The sequence below is a fragment of the Podarcis muralis genome, chromosome 2 (assembly GCF_964188315.1).
Source record: "Podarcis muralis chromosome 2, rPodMur119.hap1.1, whole genome shotgun sequence".
Lineage (NCBI taxonomy): Eukaryota > Metazoa > Chordata > Lepidosauria > Squamata > Lacertidae > Podarcis > Podarcis muralis.
Window position 1 is genome coordinate 32,619,084 of NC_135656.1, and position 21,340 is coordinate 32,640,423.

The 21,340-nt window shown below is 43.2% G+C and overlaps 1 protein-coding gene across 15 annotated transcripts in view; it reads right to left on the reverse strand.

Moving 5' to 3' along the window:
• CACNA1G (calcium voltage-gated channel subunit alpha1 G) overlaps positions 1-21,340 on the reverse strand; it is a 323,096-nt gene that overhangs the window by 47,867 nt on the left and 253,889 nt on the right. For all 15 annotated transcript variants that reach the window (XM_028716551.2, XM_028716569.2, XM_028716593.2 and 12 more), the window contains 3 exons: positions 15,168-15,236; positions 13,518-13,702; positions 3,498-3,624 (listed from right to left, as the gene is read on the reverse strand). In XM_028716551.2, the coding sequence (XP_028572384.2) occupies positions 3,498-3,624; positions 13,518-13,702; positions 15,168-15,236 (381 nt within the window). The remainder of the gene's footprint in view (positions 1-3,497; positions 3,625-13,517; positions 13,703-15,167; positions 15,237-21,340) is intronic.

Below are 21,340 nucleotides of genomic sequence, written 5' to 3' on the forward strand. Positions count from 1 at the left end.
TTTTCTAGAAGAAACGATGATTTCCCCCAAGTAAATGTGTTTAGCATGAAGCAGCAAAAGCAAACCCCATTTTATTTCTGTAGCCATGATGGTACCATAAAAATGCAAAACTGCACAAGTTCAGAGTATTTCTTTTACCAGGGCTAGCAAAGAGGTTTTTCTTTGACTTTGCTCTAACATATTAGCAATGGAAAAGCAGTTACAAAGCATGGAATTGCCGTGGTGAGAAATGTCAACTGTGTCCTTCACAACTAAATTAATACATATGACCAGCGCCCTATAAGACTGTGAAGTCCAGGGTCTGGAGTTACTTAACGGTCACCACTGACCGAGTGCTGCAGGAAGAAGTCATCAGGATACATGTGAAAATGTCTCCACAATAACATTCAAAGTTTTAGGAACTGATAGAGGAAAAAGCTAATTATTCAGCATGATTTTTAAGAGTTGGCTTGACGGACTTGGAAGGAACAAGCCACCAATTCTTCTTCTTCAAGGGTACTTGGTTGATGGTGGACTACCTCATGATTTCTGCCCATACACAAAATATTGTACCACGTCCAGTTTTAGCAAGAATATCTTACTCTCTTTGACAGGGACTATACAACCCGAACAACCTGAATGGTGCAAACAATGCTGCAAATAACTGCCAGTGGTACCCACACTTTTTATTTGTTTATTATAAATATTTCTCTCCCATATTTCCACGAGTCATGCCCAAGGCTAATTTTTGCTACAGATGTGACTCACTGCAGTTCGGCCCCAATGTACAGGAAGGCTGTAGTATACACAAGCTCATAAACAATTGCCCCCAATCCAGTGAAGATTAAGAGCCATGTGTAATTGGAAGCTTCCACATGAGTGGCTGCTCCTAACTGGAAATAAATTTCGCCTTTCCAATGCATGCTGTACATAATTACCTGGGATCATCCAGCAGTCGGGGGCCTATAAATATCCAAGTAGCACTATAATGTCAATGGTAATTGTGCTGAGCACCTGTTCAGGAGAGGGAGGTGGCTAGAGTTGGTCTCCTGTCAATCTGCCTCCCCACCAAACAACAACAAACCTTCTTTTGCAAGGCACAACCCTGGTGTCTGTGTATGTCTACTGCTAAATCCAGCCCTGGCTATCATTTCCTCACATTTCTGACAACTTCTGAATTGCTGCTTGGAAATACATTTCCTACCTTGGATTATTATTTAGGTTACAAGACAGTATTTGCTTGCTTTTATCCAGTACCAGGGTCCATTTACCCTGCTGACTTCACAGTTATGCCCTTTCATGCTCCTGAAATCACCTTGGGTCTACACGTGCATTTGATCAGACAAAGACAATATTCAGTCTACTAGAGGGAGGAATTTTGCACAGACCTTTGCTAGTTAAATCATATACATGGATAAAGAGATCAGCTCCTTTTCTAGACCCCAACTGATTCTATACCTCTGCCTGTAAGTAGAATGAAGGAAAGGCCTCCCATTATCACACTTATTCATTCAATCAATCTGTATCCTGCCCTTCCTCCCAAAGGAGTCCAACATTTTCTGTGAGATCTCACTCACTCTGTCTAGGACTGCCAGATTTAATAAGGGACAGGTGTTCCACATCTCTTAAAGTGACAGAAGAATTTTGAAAGGTGCAGCTTCTCCTGCTTGTGCAGTCACACTGGTCGAAATTCTGTGGTGCACACAACCCTTGAAGCACGGGCATCACACTGTATTGTGAATCTGGTGACCCCAAGGCATTGACTTCAACAGCGTCAGATACAATTACCAACAGGGTGAAAGGTATCCAAACCCCAGATGATTAATATTGTCGCTTTCTCAATGGCAAACAGGAAGCAGCAGAGCGTGACAGCTACTATGATGGATGTCAGTGCAGCGGCCTGCATCAGGCTAGGTTGAGACATTTGCACTATTTTATTGAGTGACAAAAGTTATTGGCATTATCATGCTTTGCTTCCCTGTGGCAAGGTTCGTTTCCCACTGGACTCTTTAAACATCACCTCTTTATTTGAACTCGAAAAGAGATGCCAAGCGTTTAGGGCTCTGTTTGAGCAAGCCAAACAATAGAGATCAATGCAAACCCATATATTTCATAGGTGGTGACATTTTTTTTTTAACCTAAGAGTACTATACTTGGGGGGTAGAAGTGTTGAAAAGCACAACACTGGATGCATACCAAAGGTTGATGATTTTCCCCAACACAGCATTTTCTGAAAGGCTTAGGGACTAGGGGATCAAGCTACATCCTGTACTTTCTATTATTATATTTCATCACCTCTGTCTCCATGACAGGTTAGTTACTAGTGCCTACTCTGCAGCAGTTGAAGCAAATATGGGGCACTGCAACCAGCACATTAGGAAAGAGATCAAAACAAGATTACTAAATCAGATTTCTGTATCTGAAAAGTGGGAGACTGAAGAGATAAAAGTTTCGGTAAACGCTCAGGATGACTTCCAAAAAAATTAAAATGAGACGTTTTATAGTTATAGTGATATAATACATATTCCAACCTATACATCAAGGCATAGCTCTATAAATAAAATATGAAGAGAACAAATGGGACCACTGGATATTACTAAGCCATTATAAACTGTGCAATTGATTAAGAAACAAATCACTTGCAATACTACATTAAAGCTGCTAAATGTATCTTGGAGAGGCTTAGTCGGTTTTCATTCAATGTTTGGGTTGGAAAGAATTTCCATTTGTATTCTACTGGTTAGTGGCCTGATTCCCCCGCCCAATAGTGTGTAGATACTTGTTTGTCTGAAAGCTGCTTCACAAGTTCTGTAGCATGTTTCTTACCACGCATGTACATGCAACAGGGAGCTTACAGGCCAAGGAAACAGAACCTCAGGCCCACGGACCAAATGTGGGCTCGGTTTGGACCTTGGGGTTTCCCCCAACCCATGCACCCCGTCACCAGTCTCATCATGGAATGTTTCTGCCTGTCTAGAATGAACCCTTGGACTCTGACTATGCCTCTTGGCTGGATAGAGGACACAGACTAGACAAGAGGCAAAATTCACATGTATTGTTCTGCACCTTGTCTCTGCCCATTGGCATGTGGGCCCCTGGAAGGTTGCGCAGAAGGGAATGCAAGCCCTCAGGCTCTGAAAAAGGGTCACCGTCCATTATAGGCTACCAGCCCCTCCCTCCAAATGTATGTGCTACTGTGATGCTGAAAGCACACTTTTGCATAATGAAACTCACATACTGCGGAATGCACAAAAAGTATACAGTTCCTACAAAACGGTTTTGCAGCTAAAATCAAATATTTTGAGTGCATTTCTTAAAAAAAGTAATTTGTGAAGCAGCTCTGAAACACATGGACTTATTATTTGTTCTATAAGCACCCATGGAATCTTGCACCTTTCCAGAGGCATATATGGTTGTGAGAGTCTGTGTACAGGAAAGTCTCCAATTCCATGCAGTGAATTTGAGCACATGGACTGTCTGGTCTATTCTACTTTCAGTGAATCCTGTGCAAAGCCTACCTGGACCCCCAAGATGCCAAAAATGATGAAGAAAGCACAGCAGATGACAACAATGTTTCCAATGGGTTTTAGGGATGACATCAGGGTTTCCACCACCAGCTTCAGCCCTTGTGCTCGGCTAATGACCCTGAAAGACAAAACTAGCATGTTAATGGCATCCTAACAACATATCTTTCTTCATTCAAAGGAAGTGGGGAAAAGGCAAGTTGAAGTAGCAGCTAGCTCAAATACAGGAACTTTAAATAAATAAAATTACTCCAATCTGAAAAGGTAAAACGGATCTGAAAATGTGCATTTGGGAGAGCACTTGTGTGAATTACAGGATTTTTGTGCTTTTACACAACACACTTGTCCCACAGAGATATAAACACAGCAGCATAATGGGACATCTGAACAGTATTGTCATTTTACAATGACCAATTTGTGGCATTTCAACATAAAACATCTATGTATTTTTGCCATGCTTTCTTCCACACTGCTGTAATAAACCCTGTGCTTTATACGATTGTAATGGCCACTTACTGTCTTGCAGGAGAGCGGCAGTTGTGGCCAACGTGGCGCCTCCTCTCTCCCCTGGACATGCAGCACCATTTTAGATTGTTTCTCTGTCCCCTCTGGCCACTGCGGAAGCTCACAGGTTACCACCTAACCCGTCCTTCAAATGAGCCAATCCGCAGTGGCCCGGGGAGGGGGGGGGAGGGCTGGCCATCTACTTAGCCTGGCTGACCACTCAGCACAGCATCCAGTTGGCCATGATCGTCACCCACCCTTCCCCTCCCTTCATTAATAGTTGATTACTGCTCTAACCATTTCTTTTCAGCTAGCTGAGCTTTGCTGTGATCTTTTGGTGGTTGCTGTATTCGGAGCCGGGAAGCAATTTCCCCTGCTTGGCAGGTTTCACCTTCCCCATAGCACAACTTTGGCGGTTTAGGCCTTGGGTGGAATCCTATAGTCTTTCATCCAATCGGGGTGTGGTGAAGTAGTGACTCACCCACCCCCTGTCCCCTGCGGTGGCATTAACAGGGTACCCTGTTAGAGGGGTCTAGAGGGAAGTCTCTGTCCAAAGAGCCAAGTGTGTAGGGCTAGTGGGCCATAGAGCTTCCCTCAGCGTTTGGGGGCCATTTGCATAAACCTGCGTTTTGCGATGGATTCACCCCTGAATAGACCCTGTTATGTCTCAGTTCCCAAGCAAGGGGGTGCGGGGCTGAGAGGGATACATGCCTAATGCCTATGCCAAAGCTTCCTACATCTGAAATCAATAAAGTTGTGGCCGTTTAAATCCCAGACGGTTGTTGTATCCATTCATTTTCCCACTCAGCAGTTAGGCGCACCAGGAGAGGGGACTCTGTGGCTGGGCACACAACCAGTCTTCCAAACAGCCATATAAATGTGAAGCTAGATGTAAAGAAAGAGCTTTGGCTGAATTTGGGTTATCACTGAATATGGGGATGCATCTTTGCTACCACAATGATTTAAAAAAAAATAATTACAGCAATGAATGAGATGGGTATTCTGAAGCAACTGACAGCTTAGGATTCTCAGAGTAACCATGGGATAATTTTTGAGAGAAAGAAGAAGAGAAGAAGAGGAGTTTGGATTTGATATCCACACCCCGATTGGATGATATCCCGCCTTTCACTCCCTTTAAGGAGTCTCAAAGCGGATAACATTCTCCTTTCCCTTCCTCCCCCACAACAAACACTCTGTGAGGTGAGTGGGGCTCTGTGAGGTGAGAACGCTTTCAAGATGCCTTTAGCTTGGCTATTTAAATGCACTGTAATGGAGAAAGGCCATAAGTTATCAAGAGCTGTGACTGCAACATACATTCTTCCCCTTATGGCCCCTGATGACCAGAACAGTTGACCAAAACTCCAGTTTCTGCAAATGATGAGGAAAAGTCTGTGGTATAATGATGCCAATTAAGGGCATTGGCCTACAGATTCTGGTTTCAAACAATTGAGCTATTGCCCTGAGATCTTGTGATGAAGGGAGGTATATAAATCTAATAAAAATAAATAAAATAGATTTATTTGTGTGTGTGCTGAATTCAGTTGCCTGTGATGTATCCTGTCAACATGTCTTTAATTTTGCTCAACTTTTAAAAATACAGCAGTAGCCTCAGTAGCGCTTCCCTGGAAACCCCATGCTCCTTGGCTGAGAAATTAAACTGTATCCCGTTTGACCTCACGGGTAACAATCTAAGCTCCTGTAAACAGAGTCTGGCACAGTATAACCTGACATCATTCTTCAAATGTAGGCCCTTGGACAATGGTTCACTTCTGCAAGAAGTTTGAATGTATGGTTTTAATCTAACTCACTGTCACTTGTGGCCTTATTTCCTGACTGGGATTTCTGAACATTGCTACCCATTTGGAGAAAATTTCTATGTATTCTGCTCTTCGGCAAAGCTTCAGCAGTTTGTATTTTTTTCTGAATACACTGTTATCATTCACATTCTCAAGGTAAAAAGCAAAGATATTTACTTATATTTCTGCTGGTTCCATCAGAAATGTATCCTTAAATTGATTCAGTGGGGAACTTTTCTCCTTTTTTGGCCAGCAATAGACAGGGCCAAATCCAGAAGGGGATGGGGCCAAGACTACACACACCAATTAATCTACACAATCCTCCCACTTCACACATCTCTACACCAACACACACACATACTCATTTACTCACATCCATTTATCCCCACACTCCCTCCTCTCATACACATCTCTTGCGTTTCCTTTGCTGTGCGTGTTATGGTCTGTTTCTGCACCACCAGCTTGTCCCTGTCCTGTTTCACACAGAAGCAGCCAAGGAGGAGAAATGGGCTTTGGAAGGAGTGGGGCTGCAGGAGAGACCAACCAGCTGCATGGGGAGGCCTGGCAGGCCATGCTTGGATTGTGCACCAGAGATTCCCCGCCCCAATTTTAATGGACCCACTTCATTTCTTGCAGATTAGTAGCATGACACTGTCCCTGAAAAAGTGACAGCACCATTAAAAATGCACAGTTGGCTTTATGATTTTCAGGGGCCCTGGGTAAGAGACCATCAGTAAGCCCTGTTAGGCACTGAGCCATAGAGTGTGGAATTTATAAATGGAGAGCACCCCAGAATAATCTAATCAAATTCCTGGAATAAGTGTCATCCCCACAAATTTCTCTGGAGCATAAAAGTGCCTTAATACCAAATCAGGCATTGGCCCATTGGTCTGTAGGACTGCCATATACCTGAGATCTTCTTCACCACATGGCGTATATGCTATCCTAGCCCTTCACTCTCCAAAGAGCATAGTGGAATAACATATCTCCACAGGCTTCACCTTCCACATCTGTGCAGAGCAACTAAAAGTCAGCTTATCATTCTCCATGTGGATGACTTCTAATTCTTATAGAACCCCCTCTTTTTTGCTGAAGAAAGAGGTACAAAAGCTTTAAGAAAATAGATGTCTTTTATAAGTAGCTTTAAGTTCTATATCCAATGATAACAGCAATTCCCTATGTTAGGTTTTGTTTTGTTTGTTCATAACACTGTTGCTTAAAATGCTTTTGCTCTTGACTTTCCTACCTCCATTCTGTCATATACATTGCAACTTCCCTGAGTTGAAACTCACTCAGGAAGCCTTGATTGGGACTTTGCACAACTACCACACTAATCAGTGACCTTCAGTGATGCAGTATCACTCCTGAATACGGCACAAAATTCCATAACTGCGAATTAGAGTATACTGCTGCAATTGGAGAGAGTGAGCAAGCAATCGATACGTGAGACAGATGCAAGCAAGAAAACAAAGCAGCTAGAATTACAGCACTGCCTTACCAAGGACAAGTCTTACCAAGGGCAGAACTTTACCAAGAGAATTAAGAAGAAGCTTGCTTGCCTTATGTTAGCTACCAAGTCCTTAAGCAATGTCCCCCTAAAAGAAATTGACCAAAGCAGCTTGCCATGCTTAACAAGCTGGGAGTAAAGTCTTAAGAATGGATGTGGACATACAGAGTGAACAGTAGTTAATACAAGTACTCTGTTTTACTATTTAGTGGACACTGCATTTGTAAACGAACAGAAACTGTCCTTTGTGGGTGTACACTAAAACAAGTGTAGAGTGAATGTTGTAAAAGCATGGCTCTGAAGCCTAGCTGGAAGTTTTAGTGAACATTTTTCTTTGGTCTCATTAAGTGCATCCAAGAAGACCCACTTGCCACCCTTGCACAGTCCACCCAATGCATGAAAACCACCTGGACATGAAAAAATTAGAATATCATATTGTGCTTTCCTTCATTTTCTCCCAAGGCTGCTTCCCATATTTTGAATGCATTCCAAAAGTGTTCACTGTGAGTGGGGAAAGCTTTCCCTGCAGACATAGCCTGCCCTTTATTCTCCAAAGCAACCATCCTAGTCCTCAGCTTAGTGTGCTCTGCACAGGCAGCTCCCATCCATGTCGGCAGCTCCACTTTCAAGATCAGCAATAAACTAGCATTCCTGCCTATTTATTTTAGTTACTTTATACCATGCAGTTCAAAGAAACTTCCCAGGAGCAGATTATAATCAAAACATAAATAAAATAATACCATAGAAAAGAATAACAGGTATACAATAAAAACAAGAACAGAAGCTAAAAGAGCAGGTTACAGAACAGTATAAATACCAAACACTCGAAAAAAAAACAGTTAAAATGCCCAGAAGAATAAAAAAAAAATCCCAGTAGGTACCAGGCAAGTCCCCCCCCGCCCCCCGGAGAGAGAATTCTACAACCAGGGCACCACCCACCACCAAGCAGACCCTTTTCCTTGTCACTTCCCACTGAATCTGTGATGGCAGGGCCATCCAAAAGTGATGGCCTTTGAAGATGACCTTGACTGATAAAGAAGTATAAGATTCATCATGCAACTTGGACCTAAGCCATTAAGGGCTTTAGGAGTTAAGAACTGAACTGAACTCAGAACAAGACAAGGATCCAGTGCAATTAACAAAGCACTGGCATTTTGTGACCATTGCATCTACTTTCCAAACTCTTTTTAAAGGCAGCCCCACATATAACACATTACCGAAGTCTAACCTGGAGGTTACCAAAACATGGATGACTGAGGCTCAGCTATCTCTATCCAGAAAGGATCGGAGTTGGCATGCCAGCTGTATCTGGTAGAAGGCATTCAATGCGACTGTGGTCAACTGTGCCTCCAGTGACAAAGCAGGATCTAGGCGCAAGCCATACATTCCTCCTATAGCGGGAGTGCCACCCTACCTGGATAACAGTCACTATCTTTGGAGTAATGGGCAGCATCACACTTGAACACTAGCTTAGGGCTGGGACTGGAAGTCTTCTTTCCCCCATTCTACCCTTAGCTCAAGAATGGAAAAATGGTGGACCATTTGTTGTAGGACTCCAACTCCTATCATCCCTGACCACTTGCTATGTTGGCTAGGATTCATGGGAGTTGGAGTCCAACAACATCCAGAGAACCAAAGGTTTCCCATTCCTGCCTAAATCAGCTAAGTCTACAACTAATTGGTACTCCATATATAAAAGCAGCCCTGACCCAGACAATGTTGCAGCAATTGTCCTTAATCCTTCACTAGGCTTCTCTCCCTTTTCCTTCAGGTATTTTACCTTACAAGGCCCTCCAGGCTGTGCTCTTCCCATTTTCCTTTGTCCTCCCCTTACTGTCCCAGTGGTTGAGGGTTGCACTCTCCTTTGCCACCCCTTTGCTTCCAGGTCTTATTAGAGTAGCTCCTGTTGAGGGCCTTCATTTCATGTCTCCCTCTGAGACTTCTGCACAATGTCTCCTTCCTCCTCTTCTCATCTTTTTTATATTAAAAAAACCCTATTTGTCACACTCACCTCTGATATGCCTACTCATTTTTAGCTGGAGCCAATCACAAGTCAGTCTTCAACCACCAGAGTACTCCTGCTAATAAAATTAGTCATGCTTAACACTAGGTGTGATCTGTAGTGTTCTAGTGAACTATTTAAAGCAGGTATGTCCCTAAACGCTGGAAGCAGGAAACTACAACACAGATTTTATTGCTCGCCACTGCCTCTCACTAAATCCCCGTGTACAATAATAGAAATATCACTTTCCAATCTCCATTATTTTCCCCGAGCAATTAGAACAAGAATTTACACAGACGACTGCTTTTGCTTTCTGTTAATAATAGAATGTTGTATTCTCTTAATTTTTTTTAAAAAAGGAAGCAGATGGATGATCTTTATATAACTCCTCCAGCAAATAAACACACCACATACGCACATACAGCGAATGGATTGCTTTCTGCAAGCCTAGTCCAGGTAGAGGTTAATATGGATGTGCGTGTGGCCGTGGTGTGATGGCCACCAAGGATGTGAGCCATGTGTACCCTGCCACATGGCAAACCTTGTGTAAAGCCTTGGACACATAGTTCCTGGCCAACAAAGCTTGCACAACCTCCAAGGCTTTGCTGGCGCGGTTAAAACTGGCTTGAATCACAAGGGCAGCGCTTCACACAAATGACATACCATGTGGAGAAGTGCCCATATGGTTTGCATCCGTTGCGGACACCACATCACAGAGTGCATGTATGAAGTGGCGCCTCTTTGGATAAAAAGGGAGGCGTGTTTGTCTAAGCTGTTTCCTTTTGGTAGCGAAGAGTACAGTTACACTTGGTGCTAGGGTGGGGGAAGATTTGGTTGTGCGCAGGCATGTTTTGATGAAAGATTTCTACAAGCTGGACAGGGATTCTTCTGTCATTCCCTTGGCTCTATTCTCTAGTCTGCTTCACCATTTCCCCACCAGATCTACGTTCTTCTATATTTTTCATTGGCGTGGGAAGGGGGCCCCGTGCAAATTCCTTGAAGTAGACTATATAATGAAAAGCAATCACATCCAAATGTTGCAACATGCATTATGTAAGTTGCACTATTTATTCCGGGCACCAAAACCACATTTGGATTACTTGGTGCAGAAACGTGCACAGCTTTGGCTTAAAAACCTCTCTGTTGTTTTCTCCTCAGCTTCAATGCTAATGCAGTTCTCATGTCTTCAGGAAACAAAAATGTAAAGACTTTTACAGAATACAACTAATCCCTAATCACTGAAAGAGGGCAACATGTTTTTGCTTAAGGGCTCCAGGGACCCTTAATGGTAAAATCAGCAGGGCTTTTTGGCTCTAAATTAATAGTGTGGTGGATCAGAGACCACAGAGGTGGTAGGCAGGAACAGAAGCTCAGTGGAATCCAAGAGGTTGTGGGTGGGTGGGGGGCAGCAGCTGAGGCTGACTAGAGGTAGCCCTAATATTTGGGAATGGGGATGCTGCATTCCTGTAGATCAGGAATGTGATCTAGCTCTCCGTGCAGAGAACCCATCCATTTCAGCTACCTGAGGCTGTAGTGAGAATGGTTTTAAGCTAGTGTCAAGTGCATGACAAATGAAGAAAATTGAAGTCAGGGCATGTGTTACTCCCCCTTCCAAAACATACCTCCCCATCTAATCCCTGGAGTATTTCCCAGTTCTGCTAGCCTCAGCAGTCTCGATTCTTTCTGCTAAACTTGCACCATGCAGACAGCTCCATCCTAAACACCTGTCAGTCTCATATCTGCTGGAACACGTTTGCCAGCTTCAAGCCTACTAGTCCGATCAGAGCACTTGTCACAAAGTGAGGGAAATTCAGATTTGCCTTCAACACTCAGAGAAGTGTTAATATGATAGAAAAGAGCGACGAAAAATGACTTGTAGCGTAGTGTTATGAAGAGTGAATAATTCATACATCTATTTTGGAAGCCAAAGCCAGGACAGAATAGTATTCAAACCCCCCCCCCCCCAATTATTCTGAATACATTTTAAATGTTGGTTTCTCTTGTATTTGATCCTGGCAATAGCAGCCAGGAAGAAAAAAAATTAGCTGCAAGTAATCCAGATTTACAAGGGGCTGGTGGATTACTACAATGTGTTATACATGGGGCTAACTGTGGAAACAGTCTGGAAAGTCAGCTGTTCCAATATAGGGCAGTGAGAATATTAACTATCACATCAGGACTTTAACATCTGCAATGGCTTCAATATATTTCTGTGCCGAATTCAAGGTGCTAATATTATTCTTTAATCTCCTAAATGGCTTGGGGCCATGCTACTGGAAGGTTCACCTTTTTCTGCATATGCCTTAAGATCTTCATTAGAGGTTGTACTCTAGATGCCTCCACCAAATGAGATGTGTGGTTACTAAGGAGCAGGCCTTTTGCCTGATACCTACACTGCGGTCTTTCCAGCACCAGGTAAAGTTATTTTAATTTTGCAAATCTTTTTTTGTGTTATATGCATCTTAGATATTTCACAATAATTATTCCGCCCCCCCCCAATGATTGGGGGAAGGGCTGTAGCTCAACAGTAGAGCATCTTCTTTGTATTTAGAATGTCCCATGCTCAATTCCCAGCATCTCTAGGTAGGGCTGGGTGAGGCCCCCTGCCTAAAACCCTGAAGAGCTTCTATCGGTCTGTGTAGACAACACTGAGCATGATGGACGAATAGATTCACTAGGAAGTTCCCTATGATCTTGTATTGGCTGCACTGATATTGTTGTTAATACATAAAGGTAAAGGTAAAGGGACCCCTGACCATTAGGTCCAGTCGTGGCAGACTCTGGGGTTGTGGCGCTCATCTCGCTTTATTGGCCGAGGGAGCCGGCGTACAGCTTCCAGGTCATGTGGTCAGCATGACTAAGCCGCCTCTGGCGAACCAGAGCAGCGCACGGAAACGCCGTTTACCTTCCCGCCGGAGCGATACCTATTTATCTACTTGCACTTTGATGTGCTTTTGAACTGCTAGGTTGACAGGAGCAGGGACCGAGCAACGGGAGCTCACCCCGTCGTGGGGATTCGAACCGCTGACCTTCTGATTGGCAAGTCCTAGGCTCTGTAGTTTTACCCACAGCGCCCCCCGTGTCCCTGTTAATACATACCCTGATGTTATTTTCTTGTGTCTTTATTTAACCGATTCATAACTTTTATAAACTGTACAGAACACTTTGTGGAAGGGTAGCATTAAAACAATAAATAAATCTAAATGAGTAGTTAATGCCACAGCACCTCGGAAAGTTATCTACAAACAACACTTGGAATTCCTTCTCTCTTCTTTTAAACGGGGTCTTTTCAGAGTGCTATAATGCAGGTTGTCAACAGACCTCAGTAAACAAGCACCTAATCATCCCTGGTCTCTCCAGGGAGAAGCATGCTAGTTCAGTCTTGATCACTCATCACTCATCTGTCCCCAAAAAACATTATTTCGGCAGAAGGAAAAACCCAAGACACCATATTACACTTTTGTTGAAGCAGCTGCACTGGCTGTTTGTATACCAGCAGGCAGGTTCACGGTGTTGTTACTTGTTTACACTGCCTAAACAACTTGGGACCCAGCTATTTGAGAGTCCACTTCTTCCTTTACAACCCTGCTTGGCTACTACATTTGATGGTAGAGGACCCTAAGAGCTCCTACTTTTAGCCTAGCATCCACCACAGTGTGGCATTCACTACCATCTGATCTAAGGCATTATCCAACAAACTACTCTTTCAGGTGTATGCTAAAGATTATTATTATTATTAACTGGAGACTTGTCTGAAATTATTCTGTTTACAGTAAAACTGTCACAATTATTTACAACGATCACAGGGCAGTTGACAACATAAGGAAAGGACTATCAATTAAACAAAAAAGCCCAGATATTTGGTCATGTGTATCCACTGTGAGACAGTTAGTTTCTTTTCATACAAATTCAATTTATTATTTAGCATGAGCAACAGACTGCTTTTGCCAAAGGTCACTGAACATAGCATCCTGAAGCAGTGTGCTGTGCCTCTAGCATCTCTGCTGAGGCCTGTGGCGCTCTCTCAAGTTTAGATTTCATCTGCAAAAATTTAATGGTATGTTGCCCCTGTACAGGTATCATTCCACTCTTTATTTCTTCAAGAGCACCGTTATTTCTTTCCATGACACACTGGATTCATCATTTCCCCACACCCAGCCCAACAACATTTGACCATCCTACATAACCCTCTGTAGTTTCCTTACCTTAACGGCCTGAGAGTTCGCAGTAGCCTCAAGACTCTTAGCATTCCAAGGATTTTTGTGCCGCTATCGGAAACCATCGAAACCAGGATGTCAGCCACTGAGATGAGAACCAACACCCCGTCCAGCACATTCCAACTACTTCTCAAGTATGCCTTCTCACCAAAGCACAAGCCTAACGCCACCACCTGTCAAGATGTCAAAATTGCAACAAAAGATGATGACTTGAGTCAATATGTTGAATGCATTATTTACAGATATGAGACTGCAAATGCATTGGCTTCCCAGTTATAGAAACACAACTAAGCCAATCCTGCAAAGTCTTATAATGTAAGGTTCGTAAAAAATAACTATGCAGAAACATCCCAGATTGTGCCTTTAACAGCTGATGTATTTTTAATGCAGCTAAAACCTAATTGCGCAAAAGTGTCTGCAATAATGTATAGAAATTACATAAAAGAATGGCACACACGATTAATATTTTCTTACAGCTGACTGCAGATATAAATGGTTGGAAGCTGCTGACCATATGCTATCCTGAGCCACAAGGCTTTCAAACAATTTTCAGGTGCAACAAGGTCACCACAACAACTAAAATGAATCGTTTGAGAGGTTGCTAATTTCACACACGCTAGCTTTGTTGGAAGCATTTATTCCTACACACTGGTGGGAAAGGGTGACATCCCCACCAATTCCCAGCAAGTTAGAAAGTTTCAGCCGAGCATTTAAAACTCTGGCCTTTTCAGAGGCAAGCAGGTCTGAATGGTAAATCTCATAAAAGAGCATATAGCAGATACAAACTGAGATGTCAAAAATGAGCCCTTGTGGAATGTGCTTGGTCTTCATTTAGGTTACATGGCAAGCTGCTGCACAGGGTCTCAGTTCTGTGGTTCATAAGGTCAACAGATGGGAGAACACACTCCACTAGCCAACCTCGGTTAACAGGGATGGGGAACTTGTGGCTCCCCATGTTGCTTGATTCCAATTCCCATCAGGCCAGCCAAGCATGGCCAAGGAAAAGGGATGGTGGAAACTGTAGTCCAGCACCATCTGGAGCATCACTGGTTTCTATTCTTGCTCTATTAGCTGCTACAAACATGTAGCTTAATTGAGCGTCTCCACCCCCATCGTTCAGCCCGGACACTGAGATCCAGCGCCGAGGGCCTTCTGGCGGTTCCCTCATTGCGAGAAGTAAGGTTACAGGGAACCAGGCAGAGGGCCTTCTCGGTAGTGGCTCCTGCCCTGTGGAACGCCCTCCCAGCAGATGTCAAAGCAATAAACAACTATTTTACTTTTAGAAGTCATCTGAAGGCAGCCCTCTTTAGGGAAGTTTTTTATGTTTGATGCTGTACTGTTTTTAATATTCAGTTGGAAGCCGCCCAGAGTGGCTGGGGAAACCCAGCCAGATGGGCGGGGTATAAATAATAAATTATTATTATTATTATTGTTTAGAACTCAATGAGTGCATATGAGTTCCAAACACTCTCAGAGGTTTTGCATGTGTGTGCTGGGATGTCCCAGTAGGGAAGCCCGTTTTCACAGGACATGTGAGTACTGGCATAGAGCTTATACTGATGAAATGAGTTCAGTAGGTAGGAAAGATGTGTTTCATGAGGGTTCAGGATGAGGCCAAAAGGCCAAAGGGTAATTTACCTTGATGGTCATTTCAGCCAGGAAGATTGCTGTGAAAATATAGTTGGAGAGTGTGAGGAAAATTCGTTCCTATTTAAAAAGAGAGAGAGAGAGAGATGCAGTATTTTAATCTCATTCGCCAAGCTGTGCATATTTACATACCTGGGAGCTGCTAAATGGTTTCTTGCTGTCATGCCGAAATACCCACAACGTTTGCTATCAAAGAAGAAACAAGTCCAAATATGTACAGGATAAGATTTAATTTCATGAACGCCCCTTTGCTTTTTCTTATGCACTTTTATCTGTGTTAGTACCATGGACAGCTGCTGGCTCTCTTATACATTGAGGTGGGATATGCACTGCAAATCATTTTCCCGCAGTACAATCTCACATCTTTCTCTATATTCCAAGAATGAGCAGTGACATCTTTTTACTTGTACTAAGAATTCCAGAATACATGGAAGTGCCTGATAGAAAGTGGAAGGCACCAGAAATTGTGTGTGTTGTGTGGGGCTGTTGTGCATCCCATGTAAAGTTCAGGACATATTAACTACATTGCTGAGAGTCTTGGTACCATCCTTGCTTTACAAACAAGCTGAGCACCAGCTTTCTGGAGGTAGGCATGCCAAGCAGTTCTTGCAAGGGGAGGAAAATCTATATCCCACCCTCCTATCTGCCACATTACCACAGCTGTCCACCTCAGTTTCCTCTATGACTGCTGTTCGTGCAGAGCTGGGTTTCCTAATCCACATGTGTGAAGGGAATCTGAAAGATGTGTGAGTATCCTTTTTCTTTTGACCCAAGTCCTGTGAATTTTCTTCCTTTCTCTACATTTAAGGTGTAGTTCAGGAGAGTCAACGCAGTGAGAACAGAGAATAGATCTATCTATCTATCTATCATCTATCTATCTATCTATCTATCTATCTATCTATCTATCTATCTATCTATCTATCATCTATCTATCTATCATCTATCATCTATCTATCATCTATCTATCTATCTATCTATCTATCTATCATCTATCTATCTATCTATCTATCTATCTATCATCTATCTATCTATCTATCTATCTATCTATCTATCTATCTATCATCTATCTATCTATCTATCATCTATCTATCTCTGCTAATTTACAAAAGCACAGGCTGAAAGGAAATTATAGGAGTACAGTGGTATCTCGGGTTACATACGCTTCAGGTTACAGACTCCGCTAACCCAGAAATAGTAACTCGGGTTAAGAACTTTGCTTCAGGATGAGAACAGAAATTGTGCGGCGGCGGCACAGCAGCAGTGGGAGGCCCCATTAGCTAAAGTGGTGCTTCAGGTTAAGAACAGTTTCAGGTTAAGAACGGAGCTCCAGAACGAATGAAGTACTTAACCCAAGGTACCACTGTAATATGAAATGAAACAAATAAAAACAATGCAAGTTTCAAGCAGTATCAAACCAGGGCCCACACTTGGGTTACCTTTGGGCACATGAGGCCAACCTACTCATTTCCAGCAATGTACACAGCTGAACCTCAATTAGCAATGAACACAGAAACAAACCTCGTCCTTTCTCTAATTCAGTCTTCCTCAAACATGGTACCCCCCAGATGTTTTGGATTCCAACTCTCTCTTCCATGGTAGCCAGCATGGTAAGAGATGATGGGAGCTGAACTTCAAAACATTAGGAAGGCACCAGGTAGGGGAAGGCTGATACAGCTGCCTAAAGTTGTCTGTGACCTTCAGGGGAATTATATATATCCCTCTCGGTGGTCTCTACCTCCCCAGTGCAAAATGCTGAACCCTGAATATTCAGAAACAGGATAGTACCAAAAGCTATTACTTATGCAAGGTACACCTTAATGGCCATGTTGTTATTGGGAAACTCCACAGCAACCAAAATTTGTTAGCATTTAGCTATTACATACCACTGCATTACAGTCCTTATCTAATTCATTTTTCATAAAAACCTCCAGTCATTGTGCTCCACATTTCCCCAAAGGGTACCTGTGGGAAATCCAAGCCTAACCTGACATCCCTATAGCTTAGCCAAAGTCCATGGGTTCCCCAGGGGTGGCTAAGGATCCTCTCTGGATCACATTTACAAATGATCACAGAAGTTGCCAGTGGAAAAGAGACTTTGCAATGATAATAATTAAAGACATCACACTTCAGACTAATCTCTTTGCAATCTCTGATTATGCTAAGGAAGAAGACGAGGCCTCTAAGATAAGAATGCTGTTCAAAACTCAAAACATGATAGATCGTGATGTGTGGAGAATGACTCGGGAATCAGTTAATAGCCACTTTTCCAGGCTGGCCTCTGTAATTAATCAAATCTTGCAGGTTCCTGCTGTGACCACACAAGTTTCTTCACCAGGAAAACATTCCCTGCCTTCTTCGGAGTACTGCACAAAAGATGGGTCTCTACAAGGTCAGCAAGCATGCCATGCAGATGAGCTGCTGGAGGACTGGATAAGGTCCTGCTTTAAGGACTGCAGATAAAATATTAATAGCAGTCAGAAAAGGTTTGGAATATTAGACTCCTTTGCGTGAAGCATGCAGCAATTTTAGAGTGTAATCTCTGCAGACCACAGAGAGGGATTGCACATTGTCTAGAGGCAGTGCTCCCTCCCTCCCCCACTGCGGTGACAGGCTGGCTGGATCTGGGACAGCAAGAGAACCGGCTTGAGGCGGTTAGAAAATCCACATCTCTGGAAGGCAAAGAATAATTCTTAGAGACGACTGAAGCTCAAGTAATATCTATTTTGGTTTCTAGGCAAGAAGTCTGTTCCATGGAGAAGTTAGTATATGAGCCCTGACTCCCTTTAGGGGTTTTTACACTGTCCCCCACTCCCAATACCAAGGTAGAGGACTACTGAAATCCTTTGCAAGCCCATGATTCATGTCCAGCTCTCTTCTATCCCGTCTGAGTTGATCCCTTTTAATCCAAAACTTATTCAGCTTTCTCACACTTGAATTCAAAGACTATCCTTCTGAACGTAAGAAGAGCCCTGCTAGTCTACACATAACACAAGAAGAGGCCCGTCTAGACCAGCATCCTGTTCTTACAGTGGCCATTAAAATGCCTACAGGAAGTCAGACCCTCAGTGAAACAGCGATCTCCCAACTTGTACTATCCAGCAACACTGGAGACCCAACATAGCCATCATGGCTAGTAGCCATGGAAAGCCTTATCCTCCATGAACTTGAGAACAAATTCTGAGCAAAAGCTTCAGCTGCTTCTCTGTTCCTCAGCTTCAGGGGCATGTCTTTCTCCACCCCACCCCGTTTCCCATTTAATCTTCCTGGTTGCCCTACTTGACACTTCTGATCAACAACACCCCAGCCCCACTTCAAAATCTTTCCCCATGCCCATCTTTTATCCTTACGTTTCCCGTGGCCCCCAGACCTAAGCCCTTGCTCAGGAGGGGAAGTCACACCCACTGAAATTCCCTCTTCTCCACAACCACTGAAGCTGCAGGAGCCACACACACCCCTGTCCTCTTTTGTACCTGGGCCACCTTATCCCCCCCTGAAATAAAATGCCAGTTAAAAGACCTCTGTTCAGTAGTGGATGGAGGGCTGGGGCAATGGCACCCACCTGGCCTCCAGCTGCCCTCATAGCTTCTGCATACCAGGACAGAGATGGGGAGGGACAAAGTGGTTGTGAGGTTGGCACAGTGTGAATAATACAGTGGGAACACCAGATTGGTTCCACCAGTGCATCTGCACCATGCTGACCTCACCAATGCCTCATCCCTCCTGCTTTCAGTCCTGGTATATAGCAGCGATATGGGCGACTGGAGGTCAGGTCAGCACTGCTCTCCCACTTCACTGCCCGCTGCTGCCTGTTTGATATTAAGTGGTTTCTTCTGAATTCTGTGTGCTGGCAGGCACCATTTTGAAATCCTATGACTATTTACTCTTAAAACGGCTAATTCTTTCATAGGTCCTGCATGCAAAGAACAATTGCTAAATTCAACCAAACCAGATGTGAGTTTGTTTCCTAATAACCTCCCTGACAACATGCAATAGAGGGATTTTTTTTTTTTTAAGAAAAGCATCTGAAAGTTAATAATGGCCCACAAGCTCAAAATAGCTCTCGCCCTATCCAAATCACTCATGTAAGAATTGTTTTATAAAGCAAGTTAATGGAGAACAGTGTCAATGATTGCTCGCTCGTTAAAAGAACGTTTTTACTTTAATAGTTGGAAAGGGATTCATGTGAAGCCCCATTTGACGAAAGTTTGAAAACTCCCAGACTTAATGAAGAGCACATTTTATTAACTAACTAACACACATGTTCAGTTTCTGTGGGTGGGGGGAGGGGAAGTAAAAAGAAAGAAAAGAAAAAGCAGAAACTTAAATTTGTTTTCATGCCACAGTTCTTTGTGGGTCACGCAATCATTTAAAACAAAATTATGTGCTTTACCAGTTATGGAAATCTTAGTCGGTGTGAAGTGGCTAAGCTACAAAGGCACACATCTGGAGGTAGTTCCTTGAAATCTATGGGACACAGATTTTGTGACCCAGAAAAGAGAGAACTTTAGCGGAACACAGGGTGGAATTGCTTCAAAATGCTGTAGTGCTCCTGATTAGGATTACAGTCGCTCTGTTCCATTCTATTCTCCCTTGCACAGTCTGCCCACCCCACTCCGGTCAGCATTATGTGCCCATTGCGCATGCTGCTGAGTCTTCAGAGTCTTCACTCCCTTTAAAGATTTTTGTACTACTGCAAGCTTTGGGTTTTCTCCTCACCAATCCTGCTGGTAACTTCCCTCCTGTGTGTGAGCTGAGCAGTGCTGTTTTGGCTCCATAAGGAATGATGCTCACAGCCTTAACACTGGAATGTCTTGGGCCCGAAAGCTTGATCTCCAGGGTAGGACTAGTTTTTGATGCAGCTGCTTCTAATGACTAACTGCAACGCGTTTTGAAATGACACCCTTTGTGGTAGCTTCATCAACATGGGTTGTAGGGCTGGCCCTATCATTAGGCAGGGTGAGGCAACTGCCTAAGGTGGCAGCTGCCCTGGGGAAGCATTATCATCTTGTGACTTTCCTTCCTGAGCCTCGAGCCATTTTGTTCTGTTGCTACATGACCTGTTCTGGACCAGCTACTCTGCCATGCTACTCTCCAGTGTGGTAGTAGATGTTATCTGGTCACCAGTGTTAGAAGTAAGATTCAACAATCAATTTATCTGGCTTTCGGTTGTGGAATTGGGAGGGGCACCATCTTATCTTTTGCTCCAGGTAGCAAAATATCTGGCCCTGGTGATTTGGGTATGAAAACCGAAAATTCCTACCTGTCAGAGTAGGACAAAACTCTTGCTTGTTTTGTGACACCTGTTGGACTCCTAACAGACATGACAATAAAACCTATCGCTTGTACAGCAGCCAAGCATGCCTTTAAGTTGCATGGATGGCTTCAATTCCAAACCCAGAAATTTCAGTTGCCGGTACTTTGACTTTAAAGCATTTCAATAACTAAAAGTGTCATTTCATATTCAAATTTAATAGAACTCCAGTGCATTCAAATGGGTGCATTTAATCTAACATGCCAAGTTTGAATTTACCGGTATATTCTGTTTTTAATTCAATATAGCCCAAATAAGATGTCTGAAACTGACACCAATTCCTTGATGGTTTGAATTTCAGTAATTTGAATGGATTTGACCATTTGAAAAATACTCTTTGCTTTCAGCTCTCATTTTAAGCTAAGGGAAGATGATTCTAGAGGGGTGCAGCCTGAATAGCATTTGACAATGTTACAGAAGCCCCCCAACGGTTGTGTGTTTTGCTTATCAGCCCCTCTTTTTGCCTCTCTGAAGCTGCAGATCCTAAGCATGCTCACCAGGATGCAATCCCATTGAATTCAGTGGGGCGTATGTCCAAGCAAACATGCATAGGATCAGGTGGTAAGAAACTGAAATAAAATAATAGAACTGTCAGTTTAATGTGCTTTATCTGGTTAGAATCTGATTGACAGACACTGTTGCTATGAAGATTTGATTGGGAAAAAACCCCAATTATGCAAATCTATCAAAACAAATGTTGCAGGGAACCAGAATGAAGATGTTTGTTCCTATCAAAACAAAGAGGAGAAAAAGAAGTGCAAAAAAGAGCTATTCCTTTCCTTCCTTTGTGCTGTGCCCCCCCCCCCAATAAATGCCAATGCAGAACAGATGGAAAGGACCAAAACCCAACATT